The 23,652-nt window shown below is 41.1% G+C and overlaps 1 protein-coding gene across 7 annotated transcripts; it reads left to right on the top strand.

The window, feature by feature from the left end:
• The first annotated feature begins 613 nt into the window (after positions 1-613).
• Positions 614-23,652, top strand: pax6b (paired box 6b). 7 transcript variants are annotated; one of them, XM_030048128.1, is made up of 15 exons: positions 614-768; positions 7,625-7,793; positions 10,528-10,601; positions 10,838-10,891; positions 11,785-11,808; positions 14,392-14,522; positions 14,892-14,933; positions 15,024-15,239; positions 15,640-15,805; positions 19,390-19,548; positions 20,042-20,124; positions 20,261-20,411; positions 21,141-21,253; positions 21,628-21,769; positions 22,533-23,652. In XM_030048128.1, exons 4-15 carry the CDS (start codon positions 10,879-10,881, stop codon positions 22,616-22,618), a joined length of 1,326 nt encoding a protein of 441 aa, XP_029903988.1. In that variant the 5' UTR covers positions 614-768; positions 7,625-7,793; positions 10,528-10,601; positions 10,838-10,878; the 3' UTR covers positions 22,619-23,652. The 7 variants fall into 7 exon arrangements, with proteins under 7 accessions (XP_029903988.1, XP_029903984.1, XP_029903990.1 ...); XM_030048124.1 differs by lacking the exon at positions 10,528-10,601; XM_030048130.1 differs by lacking the exon at positions 11,785-11,808.

The following is a 23,652-nucleotide window of genomic DNA, read 5'->3' as shown; positions in this document are numbered from 1 at the left end:
TTGGGGCGACGCAGCTTTCTGGGAGTATTTGGTGTATATATATATATATATACACCAAATACTCCCAGAAAGCTGCGTAGTTTAACTTTCTGGAAAAATAAAGTATATAAAATTTAAGAAAAGGAGAGAAAAGTGCACATTTGCGCATCAAGTCAAATCAAGTCCCATGAATGAGGGGCTGTTTGCTGTCCATCCACAGAAATACTAAAATTATTTGGGTCGTTATGAAACAGAAGAGGATGTCATTACGGGGCTCCATAAGGATAAGAACATAGACCAATTAAAAAATGAATAAAAATAAAATAAAATAAAATAAAATAAAATAAAATAAGTGGAACAGTTCCAATACAGAGAGAGAACAAATGACGTTCAAGCAGAGTGAAGACGTGTCTGATGTCCTGTTTGCGGTCCACGGAAACAGAGACAGAGTGGGACAGACCGGGCCGGTGTGCTCCACATGTACCTTGTGCACTTCCCCATTCTGTGCGCGGTGTCCTGTCCAAGGTGTGACGTCGACCCGTCGCTCCAGCCAATCACTGCCAACTTGAGGCTGATGCTGAGGGAAAGTTGCTGGTAAGAGCTGCAGCTTTTTTTTCCCCACTCTCATTGACATTTCAACTCTGCAGCGGATCGAAACGTAGATAGGTTGTAATCTGGACCTATAAGTTTCTCTCGTTTTGACACACAGGAGAGAGATCTGGAGGGAGAAGAAACGAGGCGAATTTGTACGCACGGGATAGCGGCCAGCGGTCTGCTGTCTTTCATCCGGTGAGTTTTGACAGGCTTTGGAATCTGATATATAAAATTTAAAGCGCAGATATGTCTGTGCTTTAAGTATTCTCCGTGTGAGATTTTTTAAAATACCAATTAGCTCTGTCAAATCATCTGCTTTCACTTTGCAAAAGCCCCCAAAACTTTGAGTGGCGTGTGAAGCCTGACGCAGGGACCTAATTGTGAATGTGGGCATATGGTAACTGCAGCAATGGCAAAGTTAGGTAAAAAATGACTGGTTAAGTGCCTCCGCGTTACTGTGTATGATCGCACAATGTTGAGCCCCGTGAGCTAAAAGAGGCTTCTTTTTGTTGTCATCTATCACAGATTTACGTAGCGTGTAATTAGCGATCTTCACTGAGGTATTAAGCGCACGTCGCTCCTTTAAAGAGCGGCTATTATTCTGAGCTTTACGCCACGGATCTAAAGGCTTCGACCTACACAGTAAATTGAATGTGTAGGATCTACTCAACTCCCCTCGACCCCTAAGCGCAATGGAAATTACGTTGTCCATCACAAGTGGAATATCTCAATTTATTGTAAGCTTCAACCTGAGAGCAAAAACGCGTCTATCGTCGCCCTGGGTTTATATATAGCCTATATATATGTACTACATTACTATATTATACTACTGTAAAATCTCCTTGATATTTTGGTTTTCCATGTCAAGTTTAAATTATTAGGCTATGGTGCAATTCATCTTGCAAAATATAAACTTTTCAACCCTTTTGCCAGAAACTTAAAACCATATAGAATTTCAGTTTCTCATGTATTATTCTCCTGAAAAATACGCAGGAAAATCATATCATCATGATTTTTATGCTATATAATTCTTAAAAGGACTGTATATATAGACTATTTATTGATATTTATCTTTTAGCCCCCTCCTTCCTTTCCAGGCCCCATTGAGATGAACCGTACAACATGCATTTTTTTTTTCTTTTGTGAGCATACATTTTCAGTCTCATTTACAGACAGTGTAGTTGGAGGTTTTCGCATGCCTCAGGTCCAGGTGCTTATATGTTTGGGTTCAGTGTTTTCTCCTGTCATACTTGCCGGGCAGCCCTGTGACACCATTACCCCCGATGATTACCGCTGCCTTTTGCCAGGAGAGGGCTTCTGTGGACTATAGTACACCTTCTCTGGGCCACGTAAGGAACCTCCAATCCTCTCCATATCCTCCTACGAAAGGCTCAGTCAAGGATCGTGCCCTGCTGAAGTTGGAAACGCAACCCAAAACAAAATTAAAAAACCGCTTGAACTTATTTAAACTGCACATCGCACAATGCATGGCCCTAAAAACAAACCATCTCGCCACACAGTGGAAGGGGTCACGTGAACCTCAGTCGACAACACAGAGCTTTAATTTCTTGTAGACGTCAGACATTTATTTTGATGGAGTATCTTTAGCAAGCGAATTATGAAGCTGTGAGTTTTGTGCGTCTTGTCTGCGCAGGCTTCCTGTTGGCAGAGATGGCTATGCAGAACCTGTGTTTTAGGCCTTTGGTATTCAGGTCAAGCGTGATGATGGCCATCTGCAAACACGTCCTCCTAAGGATGTTGGATTTGTTCATCTGCGTCCGTGATGGAATTACATTTCATTTTAATTTCATGTGCTAACAAACAGAAGAGTAGTCACCAAAGCCTCTGGTCCGGCTCGCGCTTCATGTGCAGCGCGCCATAAAATAAGCAGATTGATGAGATGTCTGTGCACAACTCGAACAAGCATGTGATTGTTTAAATCTTGTTGATAAAAACAGAATTTTACATTTAGAAGTAATCAAGTGTAAATGATTTATGCAAATAAACCGCCGATACCCCCATAAATCTCTTTGAAATTAATAAATCTGACCATGCAAGGCTTTTTGATGAATGAGAAGTCATTTCACCAAGAATGCAACCCCTAGCTATAGGACGACTTAGTTCAACATTTGATGAACTATTTAATTACAGTGAACAACAACAGCAACAGCAACAGCAGCAGCAGCAGCAACAACAACAATAATGATAATTACAGCAATGATAATAATAACGACAACAATAATACTATTACTATTACTATTATTGGTCCTGGTAGAAGCAGCAGCAGAAGGAGGAGAATATATTATTATTATTATTATCATTATTATGATTATTGTTGTTGTTGTTGTTGTTGTTGTTATTATTATTATTATTATTAGTAGTAGTAGTAGTAGCAGTAGTAGTAGTATCATCATTAACAACAACAACAACAACAACAACAACAATAATAATAATAATAATAATAATAATAATAATAATAATACGTTGTTAGTAATATGTTAATAATTTAATTCTAATAATTTTTATCCTTAAATATGTATTTCTGTTATTTTGGTATGAAATATGCAAACAATAATGGGCGAAAGAAAAAAATAATACAAACAATATTAGCCAATAGCTCATCAGCAGTTAAAAATTAGCAGCTAATCATCATCATCAAATTCAACGTCATCACCAACAATTGGCTCACATAATAATAATAACAACAACAGCAACAACAACAACAACAACAACAACAATAATAATAATTATAATGATAATAATAATAATAATAATAATAACAATACCAACAAGCAGTAAATAATAATAACACGTATTACTATTATTATTATTATTATTAATGTTGTTGCTGTTGTTTTATTTGCAGCAGTTGGCTGTGTGATACTTTGTTTCTGCTCAGGTGGTTTGTGTTGGTCACTCGCTGTAAGGCAGCATTTATAAATGTGCACTGAGTAGTGTCCTGCAAAACAAACAGGGTTTTGTGTTGTCCTTCCTGAGCACCATCTCTGCCGGCTTGCCATACTATTACACAATTACTGAGATGATAAAACTCCTCCTCTCTGATCTCTGTAAAACAGAGGGACGCAGCTCAGTCACCCTTGATTTTTATATTTTCTAGTATTTTAGAAAATTGAGCGATCATCACGAAAGGTAAACATCAATGTTATAGCCCACAACCAAATATCTGTCCCGCAGATTAAAAAAAAGACCAAATCCTTATATAATTTCCAACCATTTGATACCTCTGCTGTGATGTGTACACATAGCTTACCATGAATTTGCCTGTTAAAGATTTATGTCATTTTATAAATGTGGGTAAACTGTAATCTCCAAATAAAAGATGGCTAAATTAGATGGGTTTATACCCTCCACTCCCTTCCCGTCCAAAAACAGCGCCACTGTTTTTCACCCCAACTCCGTCCCCTTATGATTTTCCCCCTTTCTTTTTGTGTTTAAAAGTTTTTAGAAGGGTACAAATACCACTTTGCCTCAGGGGAAAATAGCGACAAGATTAGGGTTTCTTTTCAGGGCCTGTGACATTAGTTGCTGCTAATCCGAATTGGGCTAATTGCTTTTCCAACATCAGTCTGTCCCGTTTTCAGACAGTTTCATAGCTTCCTAGTCTAACTTACAGAAGCTAAAACAGAAGAATTAAAAAATATATGCATATGTCTTTTTTCGATCCATCACAGTGCTTATTTGAATCAGACAGCATAGCTGTAGGCCTGTTTGGCATGCAAGGGAGACTGAGGTAAAACAGAAATCTCTTGAGAATGAAGACAACGAATTAGCTCTCGGAGCGGATTTACAGCTTAACTAAAGAAATCAATAACCTATTGGAGGTATTGTTTCCAAAGAAAACTACTTGACACACACATCGGGGATTCTGTCTTTCAGTGAAGCAGGTTAGTGGTGTGAATTTTTGACAGCTGCAGTCTGTAACAAGTGAGTGGCAATAACATTTGCACTACAAAGTGATGGGAGGGCCAGAGCTAACACAAGAGCAAAAGTATTTTAAACAATCAGCTATAGCCTATATGAACCGGGGCTGTTGCTGAGAAATTATTTATATATATATATTTATTTATTTTACATTTCAACATACACATGTGCATTCCCCCCTAAAACAAATTCATCAGTAGGCTATAGCCTATTTTTACACAACTGAGCCATTAAGACAAACGTCTTATGCTGTAGCCATAGAGTTGGTATTATCCTATTTTGATGAACAATTTCTAAACAAAAACAAAAAAGTCCCCAAATGGTCCCAAAGCTCACAAGCATCTGCCCAGCTATCAGTGTGTCTGACTGACATGAGGGCGCTATGGCTGCAACTAAACACTGCAGGAGGCTGCAAGTTGGTTCTTCCATGAACACTCAGCTGCTTGTGGTTTACTGTTTAAATGATGCTGGTATGGTAAACGTAAACTTGGTCCAGGTGGGCATACTTTTTTTTTTTTTTTTTTAATATAGCCTATAGCCTAGAACATTACAGGGCAGTGGTTCCCAAAATAGGGTCCGGGTACCTCTAAATGCCCTTGAGAGGGCCTCCAGCAGAACGTGGATTAGATAGTAGCATGTAATTCACCAATCTAACACCATGAGAGAATGCCTAAGGATGACTTGTTTTGATTGGAGGTTTCACTCTCCCACTTGGATTATCACCTCACCTTCATGCAATTCCATACTAAAGCTTAACCAAGCACAAAAACATATCTTTTAAGATGGGGTGGCTTAGGAAAAAATCATATTGCGGGGGTTGTAATAATACATAGCCCATCTATTTGGGAGTCCCTTAATGTGAGAATGTTTGGGAAGCACCCCCCTCCCTAGCTGATATAGGCTGCGGCTATTCAAGGTAGGCCTATATGGTAAGCCACCAGTCTAAGTGACTAGAAACAATGCAGAAGGAGAAACAGATGAATGTGCTCGTTTAGTTTACGGGTTGTTTGATGGAGGAGTATTGGCCAGAGTGTTGTTCCTCACCGCGGGACCCTGGGTGACAGTTTGAGCCGGTCCTCTCAGCTCATTATCTCGCCGGCCCACTGAGGGCCCCATTCAAACCAGGCAGTCCTCTCTCTCTCTCTCTCTCTCTCTCTCTCTCTCTCTCTCTCTCTCACTCTCTCTCTGGCAGCGTCGTTTGTCTACTCATTGAACCCATAGTCAGGAATGCAATGGTTGTTAGGGAGCCCTCTTTCACCTCCGAAGTGGTTTATTGATGAGCTCTGACTTCTCCTACTTTTTCACATGTCAAAGGAAGTCAAGTGTAGGCCTCCATGACTTCATTTCATGCCTCCCCCCTCCAAAAAAAAAAAAAAAAAAAAAAAAAAACAGAAAAAAAGCTTTCGTCCCCCTCCCCCTGCTCATGTCTTTCCCTCTTTCTGCCCTTTCATGCACCCCCTTTTCTGCTTTAGTTTGGCTTCCACGTCCATACAGCCCTCATTCTCTTTCCTTCGGTTCTCCTCCTTTGGAATAAGCGACGGGGATCCTCAGTGCTGGGACTGGTGCTGCCCGAGCTCCGGGTGTATGTTCAAACACGGGCACAGAGGGGTTGCTTTTGGGTGCGTTGAGGTGTGCATTAATAGCCAGTCATTCAACCAGCGCAGTTTCGGAGCGTGTGGTCATGGCTACACAGTCATTTGCTTTACTTTATTTACGCGTGCTATTTGCTGTCAGGTCGCAGGAGTGACGTTGCCTTGCCTAGCAAATGTGTCCATAAAAAGCAGCGGAGCTTGCCTAAACGCTGCGCTCTTTAGGCATGTTGGTGTGTGTGCTCTTGTTGACAGGAGGGGTAGGCTAAGTCTATTCAGCGAAGGTGATACCCAAAAGAGTCAACAAAAGCACGTGGTGAAAGTTTTCATTGTTTCTAATGGGTGAGAGCCATGGCACGTAAAGCAAACATGTTCCCAGAGAGCCCCTGGCCAACGAGGAGCTCTTGTCGACTCAGCTGTATTCAGTTTCTTCCTCTGTCACCTGGAGGATAAACCCTGTTTAAGTCTGTTAAACCACCTTTTTATATGCAGAATAGAGTTTACCCACCTGTTTAGACTGGCCTAAAAATTAATCCCATGAACAGTAAAGGCAACACCAAGTAAAAAACTGAGGTAAACTGTAGGAGGATATGGTGTTTTTAAAATGATCACTCCCTGGAGGTCATAGTTTGACCACATTTATATTTACACACATGAAAGCATGGCAACAAAAAGATGTTTTTTGTCGTGTAACCCCTTTCCAAAACTTAAAAAAAAAAAAAAAAAAAAATCACCTAATTATAGTACTTAAGATGCGCCTCCATAGCATTCAAGCATAGCACTGCAGGTCTTCGTAATTTTAATTTGGTGGTATTAACTCGAACATTCACGTGTGCATTGCTCCACTCCTAGTTTCCCTCTTCCCTAGCAGCGTAGCTACCCTCAGGTTTGAGCTGAACATGCCTGAGATTCCCTGCGCGGACCCAATTCAGCCTGGAAGAATAGAGCTTTCCATCCAATGGGCATTTCCGAGGCAGTTGCTTTGCATAGGGCAATATTCAGCAAGTGAGCGCAGGGTATTTGCATGCGTGGGCTGATTAGTGGGTTGGGAAGACGAGACTCCCTCTCTCTCTCTTTCTCTCTCTCCCCCCTCTCTCTCTCTCTCTCTCTCTCTCTCTCTCTCTCTCTTTCTCTGTGGCTCGGCCCCGTTTCCCGCTTTGGCTGTGGCGCAGGGGGAAGTGTTTATATGGGGGATGATGACAGAGGTCGGGTCGCGCTAATGGGCCAGTGAAGAGCGGTGGAGGGAGGCGAGGAGAGGCGCACACAGCAGACTAGGAACACATACATTAATACACTTGTTCCATCACCAATCAGCATAGGTGTGTTCATTCTCTTACCCCCACCCTCCTTCTACCGCCACTATCCCTCCCTCCCTCCCTCCCCCTCTCTCTCTCTTTCTCTTTCCCACTGTCTCTCTTTCCGACTCTCTCATTCGCTCTCTCACACGCCAGCGCACATCCTCGCCAAACTCCGTGCGTCCTGACATCTGAGTTCACTGTCAATCTCTGTCTCCTTCGCAGGGATATCCCCTCCGTCTCCGCCGAAGACCACTGGAAACTAATTTTTCCTCTTCTAAACTTCCGAAAGAGGCTGATCCTGGTCCGCATTTTTTTCTCTTTCCGTGGCTTGGAGAACTATAGGCTATAATTTGCCAAGGACTTTGACAACGACGCAGGATGCCCCAAAAAGGTGAGAGCCTCTCACTAAAAGTTAATCTGTGCTGCTAAATCACAGCATTAATACTTGTGACACATAACACATTTCGGAATATTTTATTATTATTATTATTATTATTATTATTATTATTATTAGTGTAGGCTATTTACTATTGGATGTGTTCAGACTCAGCAGTGAAGTTGTGGCTGTATTAGCCCATCGTTGGGAGTATGCTGTCTGTCTTCTGACTGGACCCTCAAAGTGCGAACAGCCTTTAGCTTCTGTCTGTTTTATCTGCTCGATTTTGTTGTTGTGTTTAGGCCTACGGATAGCTTACCGCTTATTTATGACAGCAAAGAGTAAAAAGTCACGTTGGGCCAGGACAGTGATCATCGTGGAGAATGGGGCGCAATGACCCGTTGAGGAAAGGTGTCAGATTGATTCATGCAGGCGAGTCACCCAAGCGCCTTCTCAAAAAAGCTCCAAGAACCACTTGGGGAAGAAGGGCCTTTTAGCTTTTTTGTTTGTGTGCCATAGAAAATACAACTTATATATTTCTTCTTTTTTAAGTCCGCTCTTTATGACAGTGCATAAAAATAAATTAGCATTTTTAGAGGTTAGGCAATATATATATGTTTTTTTTTTTTTTAATCAAAATAGTGAGACTACCGTCATGACAGGCCTTTCAGGCTGTAGTAATCATAACCCCAATTCAACTGTTTCACACATTTCACTGTTTTTGTAAACACAGACTGTGACTGCAGACTTAATTCGGTTGCGTTTAGCCACCAGTATTTTGACAAAATAAAATAAAACAATTACATTTAAATATTTACTTACTTTTAATTCTGAATTATTTAAATTATCAAATCACAAGAAAAAAAATCAGCCTAAGCAGCAAAACAAAATAGACTGATATGGTAAAATCCTCCAGGCCTAATATGGTAAAATAGATTTAGAGTTGTTGATCCTCTGAGCTGACACTAAATACTTCCACATAATAAGAACAAATGATAATTCTGACTTGGCCCTGCTAATAAATGGACAGTGTTTAAAGACAAGTTGGTGGATTGCACTGTCAGCCCACAACTTGTCATCGTGCTTTTTGCAGAAGCAGGGCCTGCAGACTATCTGTGCATATGAATGTCGTGAGCGCAGGATCCAACAGCCACAATAAGCATCTTGAATTAAGACATTGTTTTTCCGGATTACTCCAGGAAAAGAAATGCAGATTAGATCGTAGTTACCCTTAACAACAACAACAACACCGTTTGAGCTTTCGACCTTAAATAAATGATTAACCACTCGGACCTTCTGATGCTAAGAGCTACAAACTGGGCTCCACTTTCCTCAGGAACAAACCGCGCCGACATGATATATATTGTAGGGCTACTTAACTGGCTGTTGATGTGTGTGTGTGTGTGTGTGTGTGTGTGTGTGTGTGTGTGTGTGTGTGTGTGTGTGTGTGTGTGTGTGTGTGCGTGTGCGTGCGTGACGTTTTAATTTCATCTCACTTTAAACCTAAAATACAAATAATACTGGAATTTCTTGGTGGATGCTCTCCGGGCATTTTAGGTTATGCTAAATAGGCTAACCTAGGCTATGTGGGCCAATGTGATGGAATCTGAATTTGATTAATGACCGAGCAGCCTATTTGGTTTTTTTTTTAAAAAAAAAAAGAGACAAAAAGAATAAAAGCTGCATCCCAAAATGCAATGCATCTCACAAAATATGCCTCACTAAATACAGTGTGTTAGACCTCAGTATTAAACCATACTATGCACACAACACAACTTTGCGTGGAGGGAGAAAATGAAACTTCAGACTTTTTCCCTCCCTGGCCCCCTTTTTATCTGCCCCCATTCAATAGCTTCTTTATTGCATTTGTCTTTTCCAATTGAGCGCCCTACTGAGCTGTTGTGTTTTAAAAACCGCTTTACAACCCGCACCAGCAACACAAAATAACCACCAAATATTTATAACAAGAAATTACGTTTTTCATTTTATTTCTAAAAGCAGGGCAAACAAAATCCCACATTCACGCACTAGTAGCACTGGGGTCACGGTCGTGGTGTGTGTGGATATGGTGCCGGAGGGGGTGGATGCATGCCTCCGGCTCTTTGTATTAATCTGAACTTGTTGGTGTGTTTAGTGGGGAAGCTGTGTGTTTCTAGTCGCGTAGGCCGAGTTTTCGGTTTGAGGTATACGGAGGCAGAAAAGGGGGGTGCATTGTTGGAGTCCAGCAGGCTTTGTACACCAGCTTTCTACCCCCTCCTGCTTTGGACTTTTGCAAAGCAGTGAGGCAACGTGTGTCACTGTACAGAGAGTCCACAAGAGCAGTGCTATCTGTTAAAACAAAAGGAAACCAACCAGAAAATAAAATATATATACATATATATTTTATAAGCCTCTTGCTGGGACGAAGAGAACTGACTGCAGTTTATGAGCCCGTAGAAAACAACAAAACAACACAACACAACAACAAAACCTGTAAAAGAAACGCAGGAAACGGTGCGTAATGCTATAAAAAGAGCTGTATGCCCAACTTCATGGCTAGGTTTTGTTTGTCTGAATTTATTTTGCCAGTTGCTCTCATAAATAGACCTAACCGAGATGAAGAAAAAAATGGGTGTCCCGCGTCAATTCTAATTTATTAGTTTGGCAGCAACATTTGGGTTAATTCAAAATGTAGGGCACACATGAAGATAGGTCTAAGTACATCAGTATAGCTATGGCTGTACTAATATGTTGTTTTGCTTTGTCCTAGGGAGACATTAAGTAGTGAAAACGGCAGATGATTGACTAAATTGTTATAAAGTGGACAGTCAACTCTGTTTCCAGGCAAGTTTAATACTGAAATACATATATACACTGAGGATTTAATAGCTCTGTGAAATTGGTTATAAACCAATATGGTTTTAAGCACCAGACTATCCGCAAAATTCATTGGAATTCAAATTGAACGACATAGAAAAAAATCTTTGTAAAAATGTTGCAAATAATTTGATATAAAACCTTTATATTATAGGTTTATGATTTGATGCTAACCAGCTTTGTTATTTCCCTGTGACGCTTAGAATACCACAACCAAGCCACGTGGGAGTCTGGCGTAGCCTCAATGATGCAGAACAGTAAGTTGTTTTTTTTGTTTTGTTTTGTTTTGTTTTGTTTTGTTTTGTTTTGTTTTTTGACATATTTTTGTTTTGAAATTTTGATAACAACCGTAAATTCTAATATGACTGCATGGAAGCAACACCCACTGACATTATGCACTGGTTGTTATTGCACAATAACTTAGACTGACAATACTTGTCTTGTAGAAAACTTTGTGGGGGGAAAAATCTTTTTAGAATAATATTTGCATGACTTTGAGGTGGGGCGAAATACTCTCAGTTGTTTGATGGCCGTTTCATTGGTGTTAATTTATTCTTTGCAATGATAGGTAGGCAAGTTATTATTGAACAAGTTAATCATATGTCGTCCTGTTCGAGAGAGGGAGAGAGAGAGAGAGAGAGAGAGAGAGAGAGAGAGAGAGAGAGAGAGAGAGAGAGAGAGAGAGAGAGAATAGAGGGGGTTGGGTTGAAAGGGAGATTTTTGTTTCTGCTTGAGTTGGTATTAAATAATTGCACAGCCGTCTGCATTAGCGTTAGAGCTGGCTGCCAGGCTGCATACAAGATTAGCTGCGTAGAGAAGGGCCCTGCATGAAACATGAGGAATAGCAATAATGTCTTATGTAGATTAGTCCATATTCTTCATGGACAGGCAGCATGAACTAAAAAGAAAATGCTCCTATTATAACTGCAGGCCTCACTGTTAGCTGTAGACTGAACTCCTAGCGGTGGATAAATATTAACAACCATATTGTCGTGGGTGCCAATCAGGAAACACATCGTAGATGTAGTTGCTTTTGCCATATAGGCCTCTTGTGTTAAAAATGGCCCATGAGTTTCATATTGTCTTATTCTTGGCGTATTGAAACAAAAAGGATAAACATGAAACATTTTCTCTCTTGCTGCTGGACAAGAGGTGTATGACATCTGTGATGAAGGTGTGTGGAATGATTTCCTCCTATTATTCTCCTCACCTTGATGACGTGTCTGTGCTGTTAACCTGTGCGCATTGGTGAAAATACAGTGTTTGAATCCAATGTTTCACCGTCTGACAAAAGTAGGATTGTCTTGATGTTTGGGGGCGTAATTAATCAGGACACGTGTATTGAGTGGTCTGTGATGGACAGCAAAAAATACTAAAAACATGGTAATGAAAAAAAGGTAACAGGCAAACGTAAAATTCTGCCATTCACGTATATTCAGACCACGGCGCTATGCTTTGATTGCGCAATCACGGGGATTTTTGCTTGCCAGTTGTCCATTATTGAGATGATGGGGCCTTATCAAAGCTGCGTACAATACCCTCTGCTCCTGCTTTGCTGCGGATTGATGTTAATGGGATGCTCCTCTGGCTTGGCGTGTGATGTCTGGTGCGAATTGCCGAGGAGATATCATTGGGCCCGGCCCTTTGGGTTGTCTAAAGGTCGCGACGGCCTCGGTGGCTTTTGTGCTAATAACTCCTGGGTGTATATGGTGGGGAGCGTCCAAATTGACACCATATGTTTTCCTATTAGTCGACTTGCAATAGAATACAAGGCGCATAATCAGCGCCAGCGGGCGAGATCGACTCTGGGCACTTTAGGGAATTGTGCCATGATTAAGACTTAACCTTAGGAGAGTTTGATTTTTATGTGATGTCCTTATCTGACGGCTTTATCGATCCGGAGGATTTATATGATAGTTATAAATCAGAGGTGATGGAGCAGCCCTGGAAAACCCGCAGAGCACGACTGCTTAATGCGGGTAGGCCAATTTCAGCGTAAGAAGTCTATTAATTCCACTTAATCCTGGAATTACCAAAGAGCAAGAGGGATGATAATGGATTTGCTATTAATCAGATCCACGTTGGAAGATTATTACACATATTGGCCAAAAGGGATGTGTAACTGAGTTTAACAGATTTATTTTCACTGAAAACGTATAGGCCTACGTGGTTCATGTGCATAAAGGCCTTTTTTGTTCGTTTTTAAAGAATAAAGCCTACAATGTAAAGCAGAGTCCTATGACATATTCCTAAGCCGAGGCGGCCTACCGATTGCACACAACAGGACTGCAGTGGCTGTGAGCATTTGTTGTCAAATACAAACAAGAGGGGAAAAAACTGCATGTCAGTTTTAATATGTTAAGAATCTAGGCGCGCCCTCGTTTCTGTGACCGCGCGTAGCCCCTGGCCACCTTAAAACGAAGTCTCCCTCGGAGGGTAAACGAGTAGCGTCCAATTTTGTCTGAGTGATATCCAAATGCAGACAGAAAGGGTCGTTTTATCATGCTACTATTTGTCGTGACGATGCGATTTTCAAAAGCAGAGCGGTGTCATAAAGTGACATGCCTGCCACAAGTGCTCCAACTGATCTTTTCAATTAGCCTCCCATGCATGATCCGAGGCGACTTCCGCCTATTTCCAGAAATTAAGCTCAAACTTGACGTGCAGCTAGCTTTATTTTAAAGACAAATGTCAGGCAGGCTCATCATATTTTCCCCCTCTTCTATATTTGGAGCTTATTTATTGCTAAGGAGCCTCTGCTCCCGGAGTCAATGTACCGGGCGGCAGCGCAGGGGAAGGGAGCGGAGAAACAGAGAGCAGCTCAGGCACTCCGGGGAGTCAGCTCTCCCATTTGGCTTCAGGTTTGCGGTCTTATTTTGTGCTTTGCAGAGTTACTGCATAGATATTTACGAATACTTTCCGAAAAAAAATCCATACTTTTTACAGGATAACCTATTATGAACATTGTTTTTTTTTAGAGTTAGTGCTATCCTCTGTGGTGCCTGACTTGGTGACGCGTAATTATTCTGTGCTTTGCAGAACTACCATACAAAGGTATTTTCGATTTACCGCTACTTTCGAAAAACAACAACAACAACATATTTTTTGGTGATAACCTATTATAACCCATTGCTATTTTAGAACTAGTGTTCAATGTGGTGTGCGTCTTCCTGGTGCTTAATTATTATTTTGGAGATAGTTTGTAAGTGAGGCACCCGTCTTGGAGATGCGTAATTGTAGGGATGGATAACGGTGCCAATGTTTTAATACCGAAGTCTGCCGTTTTGTTAAAGGGTTGGTGGAATTTCCTCGGGGCAGGGGACCGTCTGCATTGTTGACTTCATTAGTTGAATGGAGATGTTTTTGGTCCAGCTCATTGAAGCTACTGACGCTTAATCGATGTTATGCATGTTATTTAATTACTGCGCAATAACTGTGTTGACCACCGAGTACCGAGTGGGATTAAATGTTAAACTATTATGTTACCATTTTGCCAAGATTTAAGACGTTTTTTTCCAAATGCTATATGAGTGTAAAACTTTATTTGATTATTATTATTATTATTATTATTATTATTATTATTTTTACAAATAAAACTACCTTCTCTACTCCCTTATGTTCCATCTTTAACTCGATTATCCTGAGCGCTTATACCATTATCTTGCACCATTAAATGAAAATCATTTGCTTGATCACATATGCTTTTGTTGGACTTGCAATATGGTGTGATGACTGCGATGCCTTTGTCTCCATTTAGGTCACAGTGGCGTAAACCAGCTTGGTGGTGTGTTTGTTAATGGTAGACCACTGCCGGACTCCACCAGGCAGAAAATAGTTGAACTTGCACACAGTGGTGCTCGACCCTGCGACATCTCCAGGATACTGCAGGTGACAGTGCACTTATCTTCTTTTTGCATAGGAAACTGGCTTATATAGGCTTTTTTTCGATGCATGCATTCCACGATTTTAAATCAACTTAAAAATAAAATAAAATAAACTAGGGCAAAACAAAGCAATCCAAAATAGAACTGGCATCAAGGTGTAATTTTCCACATAAAATCCACTTTGCCTGTAGCATAAATGTTACATATGTTCTGATTGTTTTAAGCCAGTAAAATTATTCTTGAATACACAATTGCGTACATTGAAATGTAATGAGGCCGAAAAAAAGAAATAGCCTCCCTGCTCTTATCAAGAACAGGTCTATTGTAGAGAATGCCTAATATACCATTCAAGGCATATTTTCTGTGTTTGTAGACCCATGATGATGCAAAAGTCCAAGTGCTGGACAATGAAAACGTAAGCTGATAATTGTTTGATGCCATCTTAAAAAATTCGCAAATAGTCCTAAATAATGTATGTGAATTGTGTCTGTTGTTTTCTATCCAGGTGTCCAATGGTTGTGTGAGCAAGATTCTTGGCAGATACTATGAAACTGGCTCCATAAGACCGAGAGCAATAGGCGGCAGCAAGCCCAGGGTAGCCACTCCAGAGGTGGTCGGGAAAATCGCGCAGTACAAGCGGGAGTGTCCGTCTATCTTTGCGTGGGAGATTCGTGACAGACTTCTGTCAGAGGGGGTCTGCACAAACGACAATATACCCAGTGTAAGTGTACTGACTGTAAGTTATGTGCATGATTTAATTTGCCACATGAAATGACTTTTCTCATGCAGGGCAGGAAAAGATGATGGGCAACCAACCATTCAGTCTTATAATGTACACTGCACTTGAAAGTGTAGAGCGCACATTATAACATATATGTAATCACCCAAACATAAGTCCTGATGGAAACCGCTGTGCATTTGCGCGTTTTGCAGCAACATCTTTCTACCCACACCTTCTGTTTCTGAGGTGTGTTTAAGCTGATGTGAACCTGTGCACACGCGTACTCACATCTTTGTGTTGCTGCGCGGCTGCATGTCTGTAGAACACACTGCTGTGCTGTTGCAGCTGATAATAATCCTAATGCTCACGATCATACAATCATATTTTATTTGTCATTCAGGTGTCATCGATAAACAGAGTCCTCCGCAACCTGGCTAGTGAAAAGCAACAGATGGGCGCAGATGGCATGTATGACAAGCTGAGAATGCTCAACGGTCAGACAGGAACTTGGGGGACCCGGCCCGGCTGGTACCCCGGAACATCAGTGCCAGGGCAACCCAACCAAGGTGAGCCTCATTATCACACAGTGGCAATGAAGACACCTTGATGCATGTACAGTCGTACTGATGCACACATTTGCCGAGGCCGTATAAAAGAAGGCTGCATTCGGGGATTCGTGCAGGTCAGGAACTGTGATTGGACCTTTAGACCCTGCACCTTTGCACTTGGGTTCGCACACTCAGCGGTAAAGTGCTATTAATAATATATCATTCACAGAGTCAAGCCTCTAAAACCACAACCACAAATTTGTTTTAAAGCACAATCTTCATGCTTTGAATATTAAGCTTAATATGGTCCTCCATAAAGGTCATCATAAATATCTCTCAGAATATTTGCTGGTGAGGGTAATATTCCTGATGCACTGCTGTGTTTGAGGTTCCGGTGTATAGCTCGTTTTTTTATTTATTTATTTATTTTTTTTTCAGGAAGGTATTCTGTTGGCATGCTTTGATGCCCAGAACAAGATCCCCAATTAAGACTAGTCGATTAGAGGATGCCATAGGCCATGCATGCAGTCTGAATGCCTCTACTGTCCCAGACATGGATGTGCGTGACAGTGGCTTGTCCTTTCAGCGGAGGTGTCCATCCAACAGCCTGCATTTTCCTCCCCTCCTGATGGGGACTAGCGCAGGAAAGCTGTGTTCAGGGATATTAATACAAAGGAATGTTTTCATTCACACACAATGATTGGTTATGGGAACGGTCCGCACTACGTGTAATTGCTCATTAGAGTGGGCTTTGTCTCTCATTATGGCAACATGCAGGAGTGTGGAGATGGTAAGGCTGCTATGGAAATGTTCCACTCCAGAGAGTTCCTGTCGGCCTACTGGCCAAATACAAGCAGAATTAGTCTTTCTTAAGGAACCAACCTGCACATTCGCCTCTGAAATTCATTCATTAAGCAAGTATCACGAGGAGGCATTGTGTCTACTTTATATTCATCAGGACGGGGAAATGCAAGTGCTGGAATTCAGTCGTAGCAAATAATAATTTGCATTTGTTTGACGACCATTTGGACACGTGGGGCTGTTATCAACATGCAGTAAAGCGGAAACGATCATATTAACAGCTAAAATGATTAACTTAATATTGGAATCACATTACTGCAACTACTTGGCTACTTAACATAAAATCATTATTCTTTTACTCTTATAAAGTTATAATAACAACAATAACAATTATTATTATTATTATTATTATTATTATTATTATTATTATTGTTATTATTATTATTATTACAGGACTATAAATATTTAGCTTATACAGTTTATGCAGTTTACCATTTTTTCTAGTATTATGGTCTGGAAAAACTCACATGAACATGAATTCTATTCCCGATACTGTTACTACTATTTGCTTGTAATTTTTCGATAACAACGAAAACAGCAATGATAATAATAATAATAATAATAATAATAATAACAACAACAACAACAATAATAGCAACGACAACAACAATAACAATAATAATAATAATAATAATAGTGACGTTTTTTTTATGTTTTTTTTAATGTTGTGTTTTTAATTCACTAAGCATTTAGGCAAACCAGTTGTCTCAGGGGAACGAAAATATGTTCTCCATCCGACAACCGAGTAACCAAATATAATGGATACATCGAGAATGACAGGGCCCCAAAGAGGACAACTCTATCTAAAGGGGAAAGAATAAAACTCTTCACCGATTTTGTCTTTTATCTCTTTCTCTTTCTCATTCGCTGGCTATATGGCACTAAATCCCGTCTATAGGATTTAGTCTCTCACTTTCTCTTTCAGTTTTAAGCGGTTTCTCAAGAGTGTTTTGATCCGGTCTCAGCAGCTGAAAGGTGCCGCAATTGGTTCGGTATCTCTTTTGCTGCTTTTCCGCCTCACTGGTTGAGACATCGTGATACTAAAGAATGAGTTTATTTCCCAGCGCTTTTATAAAGAAAACAAATCCCAACCTAGCGTCAGTGGGTCTGGCAGACGGATAATAGGCTGCACATTCACTCCTTTTTATGGATTATCCGTAGTGAAGAAACAAATAACGTGGACGCAAACTATTGGCCTATAGAAAAATACTTTAGCCTATTCTACACCAAGAGAAAATTGTCAAGGGACTTGTTGTATACTTGCAGGTTTCTCCCAATGAATCAACAAAACTTTAACATTTATCTAGGCTGTATCCTACATCCTACAGCAAAAACTCGCTTTTGCAGGAGCTTTTTGCAGACTAGTGAAACTTGTGTGAAGAAATCTGTCTGAATTGCTGTAGACCCACATTATACAAACTCTTCCTTTATAATTACCAGAACACAAAATCATCCACAAGACATGGGATATCTATTTATTTGGGACTAGCAAACATTGTCTCTTTTCTTTTCAAGAGTCAGGATGGTCCTCAGAGCCGTAAGGCGCAGGCTCAGTCTTCTGTCCTGTCGAAGCGCCCTTGAGCAAGGCACTGAACCCCCATATCGCTCGGGATTTAAAAAATGTAAATGTAAATCCGCATACAAAAGCTGCAATGGCTCCTCTTGATTGCGAGCAGTCGCCCGACACATCAGTCAGATATTACATAAACCACTCTCTATCAACGCACCCCCTGCTTAATTCACATTAACTTCTCGGTGTGATAATGATGTTCAACAACAAGACAGACATTAGTCGATAAGCCTCGCCCTGCAACTGAAGGGGCCTTTGGGCCCACCGCGGACAACCAGGAGCAGTGAATAGATTGGCCTTATTTTGGTTGTTCAGGGGGTTGCATGCTCTCTCCTCACTCATTTGTTTCCAATTGAAGACAGAAATCCTGACTGGCGTGTAGCTGGCCGGGGGACGTGATTAATGATGGTAGTGGATAAGGGTTAACACACTGGACTCAAAGCTCTGTTGACTGGGATCCTCGTGCGCACAATGCCAAAGTACTATAGCCTGTGCGCCTCCAGAGAGAGAGGATCCTTTTGTCATCTCCTCCAATAGCCCCCCCTCCCATATATTACACCCACCAAGGGCTCACTGGTCGTCCCTGGCTGTGTCCATAGTTTAATGGTTTCCCTTACTCCTGAAGGCATTGTATCATTGTGAAAAGCGTCTTCTTCTATTCAAAAGTTGGTGGTCACCTCAATGGCTATACCAACGCCCATATGGGAACCACCATTGAGGCATTGCTCTGCTCTAAAAAAGGGGGCTAGAGAGTTTGGGGTTTTAATACATTTCATAGGCTCTGAAAGGGCCTCGCCACATCTTGTCACATTTCTCTTAACCTTTTGAGAACATACGCCATTGTTGGGAAGCGATAGGTTTGTGCAGCCTTTCCCTAGCCAGCCTGTTTTTCCCACAATATTTTATAAACAGACTAACTGCAAAGCCTTTTTTTGAGGGGGGGCATTGTTTGTGTTTTATGCAGGGAATTGCCTATATCATGTGGAAATATTAGTAAACATTAGCAATCATTTTTTTCTGATTTGGAATTAAATCAGCCACGATAGGGCCTTTAATTAATGATGTTGCGACGCACGGTCAATATTATTTGCTTGATAGAACATGAGACGCGGGAATTAATTATTCAATTAGCATAATTAAATGTATATGTTTATTATATATTTTCTTTCAGATGGTTGCCAGCAACAAGATGGTGCAGGAGAGAACACAAACTCCATCAGCTCAAACGGGGAGGATTCAGATGAGACACAGATGCGACTTCAGCTGAAGAGGAAACTACAGAGAAATCGCACGTCCTTCACTCAGGAGCAAATTGAAGCACTGGAAAAAGGTCAGAACGCACGAATCAATGAATAATTTATGCACATATCGCCCGTGTATTATCCAGTTGTTCTTCTATTATTATTCCTAATAGTATCACACATTATCGTTATTTTAATTAATACCCCCCCCCCCCCCCCCCCCCCACACACACACACACACGCACACACTCACACGCATGTTAAGTGAGTCTAAACTGAAAAGAAACACAATGTTCTCTAAGATGTGTGAGATTAACTGACATAATATATCTAATAATTAATCAAATACACCAAATGATAATATGTTGTTAGTCATGACTAACTACTCCAGTGTGCTTCCAGAAATAACCGATCTAAGCGGGTTAACAGGTTTTGGTTGCAAATGATGCTGGGCTTTGCCATATCCATGCAGCCTACCTTTGGGTTTGAGTCAAATGACGCCCTAAAATAGGAATACTCTGGACATGCTATTCATTGCTTATTTACTTATCTACCTTTCTTGTCTAATTTATTGCATTATAGAATTTGAAAGAACCCATTATCCTGATGTTTTCGCGAGGGAGAGACTAGCAGCGAAAATAGACCTGCCTGAAGCGAGAATACAAGTGAGTGAACTTTTTTTTTTTTTTTTTTTTTTAACCCTCTAACCGGAAATTCTGGCTGCGGAAAAGCGCGCTTAAGAAAGAAAAAAACAGAAAGCGCATGTAGGCGTATGGAGACTGATATTTTGATTTCGTGCAGGTATGGTTCTCAAATAGAAGAGCAAAGTGGAGGCGAGAGGAGAAGCTGCGGAACCAGCGCCGGCAGGCCAACAACTCCTCCAGTCACATCCCCATCAGCAGCAGCTTCAGCACCAGCGTCTACCAGGCCATCCCACAGCCCACCACACCGGGTGAGTCCGCCACGGATCCGGTATAACACCCAGAACTACCGGCTGCTGCCCCCCCTGGCCTCTCTGTAGAGGAAAACCTAACAAATCAAATCATATCTTTTACCATCCATGAGCAACGTAGTGAGAGTAGCTCTACCTTGATAGAAAAACGTTTTCAGACACGGGTTAAGATGAAACGCACTGAAGGTGCCGATTTTTTTTTTTTTTTAATTAACTAAACTTTAGTGTCACCTTTTGCCGAGAAATCGTGATATTTTTATTGTTAGCTGTACTGTAATCTCACTAAAATGAGATGAGCTGAGTGAGGCATTAAAAACCTAAAGGTGTTCATGAATTTAGCCCATAGAAAAGCCTCATGGATATTTATTAACGTTATTATGTCAAGCTTTAATATTAATAGAGGGAAACTAGGAGGCCTTGTCAGCTGATGTGCGCTCTAACAGACAAGAGGGTGATGCACCGCTGGTTTTGTTTTCTTGGCTTAAGCACCAGAGACTTACTGAGGGAATCTTCTCAGCTTTTTGGGTAATTAGCGAATCAGGCGCAAAGGCACAACAAATTCACAAGTCAGTCACCTGAGCCCCGTACCTGTTGAGGCTCATCAGTCTGTCAAATAACGAGTCACGCAACGCAAACATTATTTCAACTAAGGCAACGGCCTCCAACGCTGGAGGGACTGTGTGTTTTCAGCAGCTGCGGCCTAACATTTTTCTTCCTCAACCCCTACAGTCTCTTTCACTTCGGGGTCAATGCTGGGTCGACCTGACACTGCACTCACAAACACCTACAGTGCGCTGCCCCCCATGCCCAGCTTTACCATGGCAAACAACCTACCTATGCAAGTAAGTAAAGCCCCCTCCTAAATATAGTCACGCCTGTCTGCACTGCCAGGGTTCATGATATGTTTTATTCTGTGAAATGTTACAAGTGGAATCAAGCATAGGCCTACTTTACATTAAACTGTATTGCCTGGCCAAAAACAAAACTTCCTTAAGATTTTTTTTTTATATGTATATATAATATACATTTGTTATTAAAGCACTCCTCACAGGATTATGCTTAAATCTGCAAGTAAAATAAAATCACTTACATAGGAACTGCTGAATGATAGCTGTGCCTATAAAAACTCATAGCATAAAATGGCCCTGCTGTACAGACTACTGAACTGAAAACTATGGTTGGCGAAGCTAATGTAACATTCTCTCCCCATCTTTAGCCCAGCCAGACCTCCTCTTATTCCTGCATGCTGCCTACCAGTCCGCCTGTGAATGGGCGGAGCTACGAAACATACACGCCCCCTCATATGCAGGCACATATGAACAGCCAATCAATGACCACTTCTGGTACCACCTCAACAGGTAGGCAGAAAGTTCATTATTTACCAACATGCTTGGCAATTAATGAAAATAGCACATGTATGGATCTACTTATTAAACATCTGCCACCTTTCCCGTAATTAGGGGGTACTGCATAGCCATGCATACATTCCTTCACTCATAATCTCTCATAGCAATTCTCCTTTTCCTTTCCTTCTTTGTGAGAAACTTTATGGCTTAAACGTCTGCAGATCAATATCTCCACGTGGCATTGCCATTTTCCTTCTCCAATTGCATGAATGAGGCATTTCATCTCAGCTCAATGCTGTCATGTCAATCCAACTACTCCAGCCCATTAGTTTAGTTCCACCCATTAGAATGCTGTTACTCAGAGCCATATATACTGGTTATAGTCATGAAGAGTTATCATGCATAACCACATTTCCTCTGTGCTAAATTGCTAATTAATTTGATTCATTTGCTGTTGTACTCTCTCTGTTTAAATGCCATTGCCGAAGCCTCAATTTATCGAGCTTGCAAGCATTTTACTGTGTGACCATGTGCAGACCATTGTGGCTCATTGCAGCTCCACTGCTCCTCTACCTATTTGCAAGCTTTTAAAGTACAATGCCTGGTGCTATATGGATAAGTAGTGGTAGCTGTCACAGTAACTGTGCGCAGTGCATCCACTCATCTAATTTAGCATGCTCACCATGTTGACTTATTCTGGGACTTTTTTTTTTTTTTTTTTTTTTTTTTTTTTTTTTTACATTTTTACTCATGTCATTCCTTTTTGTCTCTGCAGGACTCATCTCTCCTGGAGTGTCTGTCCCTGTCCAAGTCCCAGGGAGCGAGCCTGACATGTCTCAGTACTGGTCAAGACTACAGTAGAGAGAAGAGCTACTTCACCCTGTAACTACCCACTCCACCATCGCCCTCCGGCAGTGTTCCTCACACATACACAGCAGAGGAGAGGAGAGAAGGCGAGAGAGGGTAGAGAAGAGGAGGAAAGAGGAGAGCAGAAGAAAAGAAAAGAGACTCTGGGAGAGCTTTGGGACATCTGGGCTGTGTTTTTCCAGTGGGACTGTGTGCTGTTCTGTAGCTCTAGGCACATTCATTCGAGGACTTGGACGAGAGAACAACAATGGAAAGACAGACAGAAAAATGGACCTCTGTAAAGTGCCCGGTGTTAAATTTTTATGGAACAAATACTTATCTGTTTTTTTTTTCTATTTCCAACTTCAGTCATTGTTTCCTTTTTTTCTCTGGTGTGTTTGTAAATGGCCATTTGTATGTTAATATGAAAAACCAAGATCAAGTACTGATAGATGGACTGCTAGAAAACCATGTTGGTCTTGCGTTTGTTTGAGAGAGAGGAGAACCTGAGAGATTCTGCCATGACTATCTTTTAATCTGCTTATATCGAGACTTTCTACCAGACTTTGCATGGTCTCTGGACGCTGTTGCATATCATTAAAGAGGAAAAGCTGGAGGGAAGACTCTTACTGTGTCAAAAGAAAAAAAAAAACTATTTATTGGTCTTATTCCATACGAGTGGATATTAGCAGAGGAAGTTCAAACTCGATCCACCCACTGAGGCCGTGGTCTCGACTCCTCCAGTGATCACACGAGCTGACTGAGCCTGGGCTTGCAGGCCCATTTGGCTTGAATCACTATCAAGAGCTACAGGTGTGCAAAGATGGTGCGACATGCAACTCTACTCGGACCTCTGCTTCGGTGGTTGGATTGACGCTAGATTACCATGAGGAACATTAAATGTGGAAAACAGGTGTAAGAAATACCTGTAGTCTGTACATGGTAGACTGCGTCTTCGATATAACCCAGTTTGTTTATGTCAAAATGTAAAGTACTTGTCTTCCCTAGAAATCTTCCAGAAAGATTTCTCCAATAAAAGTGATTTCATT

This window comes from Myripristis murdjan, chromosome 3, assembly GCF_902150065.1.
Source record: "Myripristis murdjan chromosome 3, fMyrMur1.1, whole genome shotgun sequence".
Classification (NCBI taxonomy): Eukaryota; Metazoa; Chordata; class Actinopteri; order Holocentriformes; family Holocentridae; genus Myripristis; species Myripristis murdjan.
This window is presented reverse-complemented; position numbering and strand designations above follow the sequence as displayed.

Excerpts from the sequence above, each read along its gene's own strand:
- pax6b (XM_030048124.1), top strand. Across the intron at positions 14,523-14,891 it reads ACATCTCCAGGATACTGCAG|ACCCATGATGATGCAAAAGT; the intron begins GTGACAGTGCAC and ends CTGTGTTTGTAG. Across the intron at positions 15,240-15,639 it reads CAAACGACAATATACCCAGT|GTGTCATCGATAAACAGAGT; the intron begins GTAAGTGTACTG and ends TTTGTCATTCAG.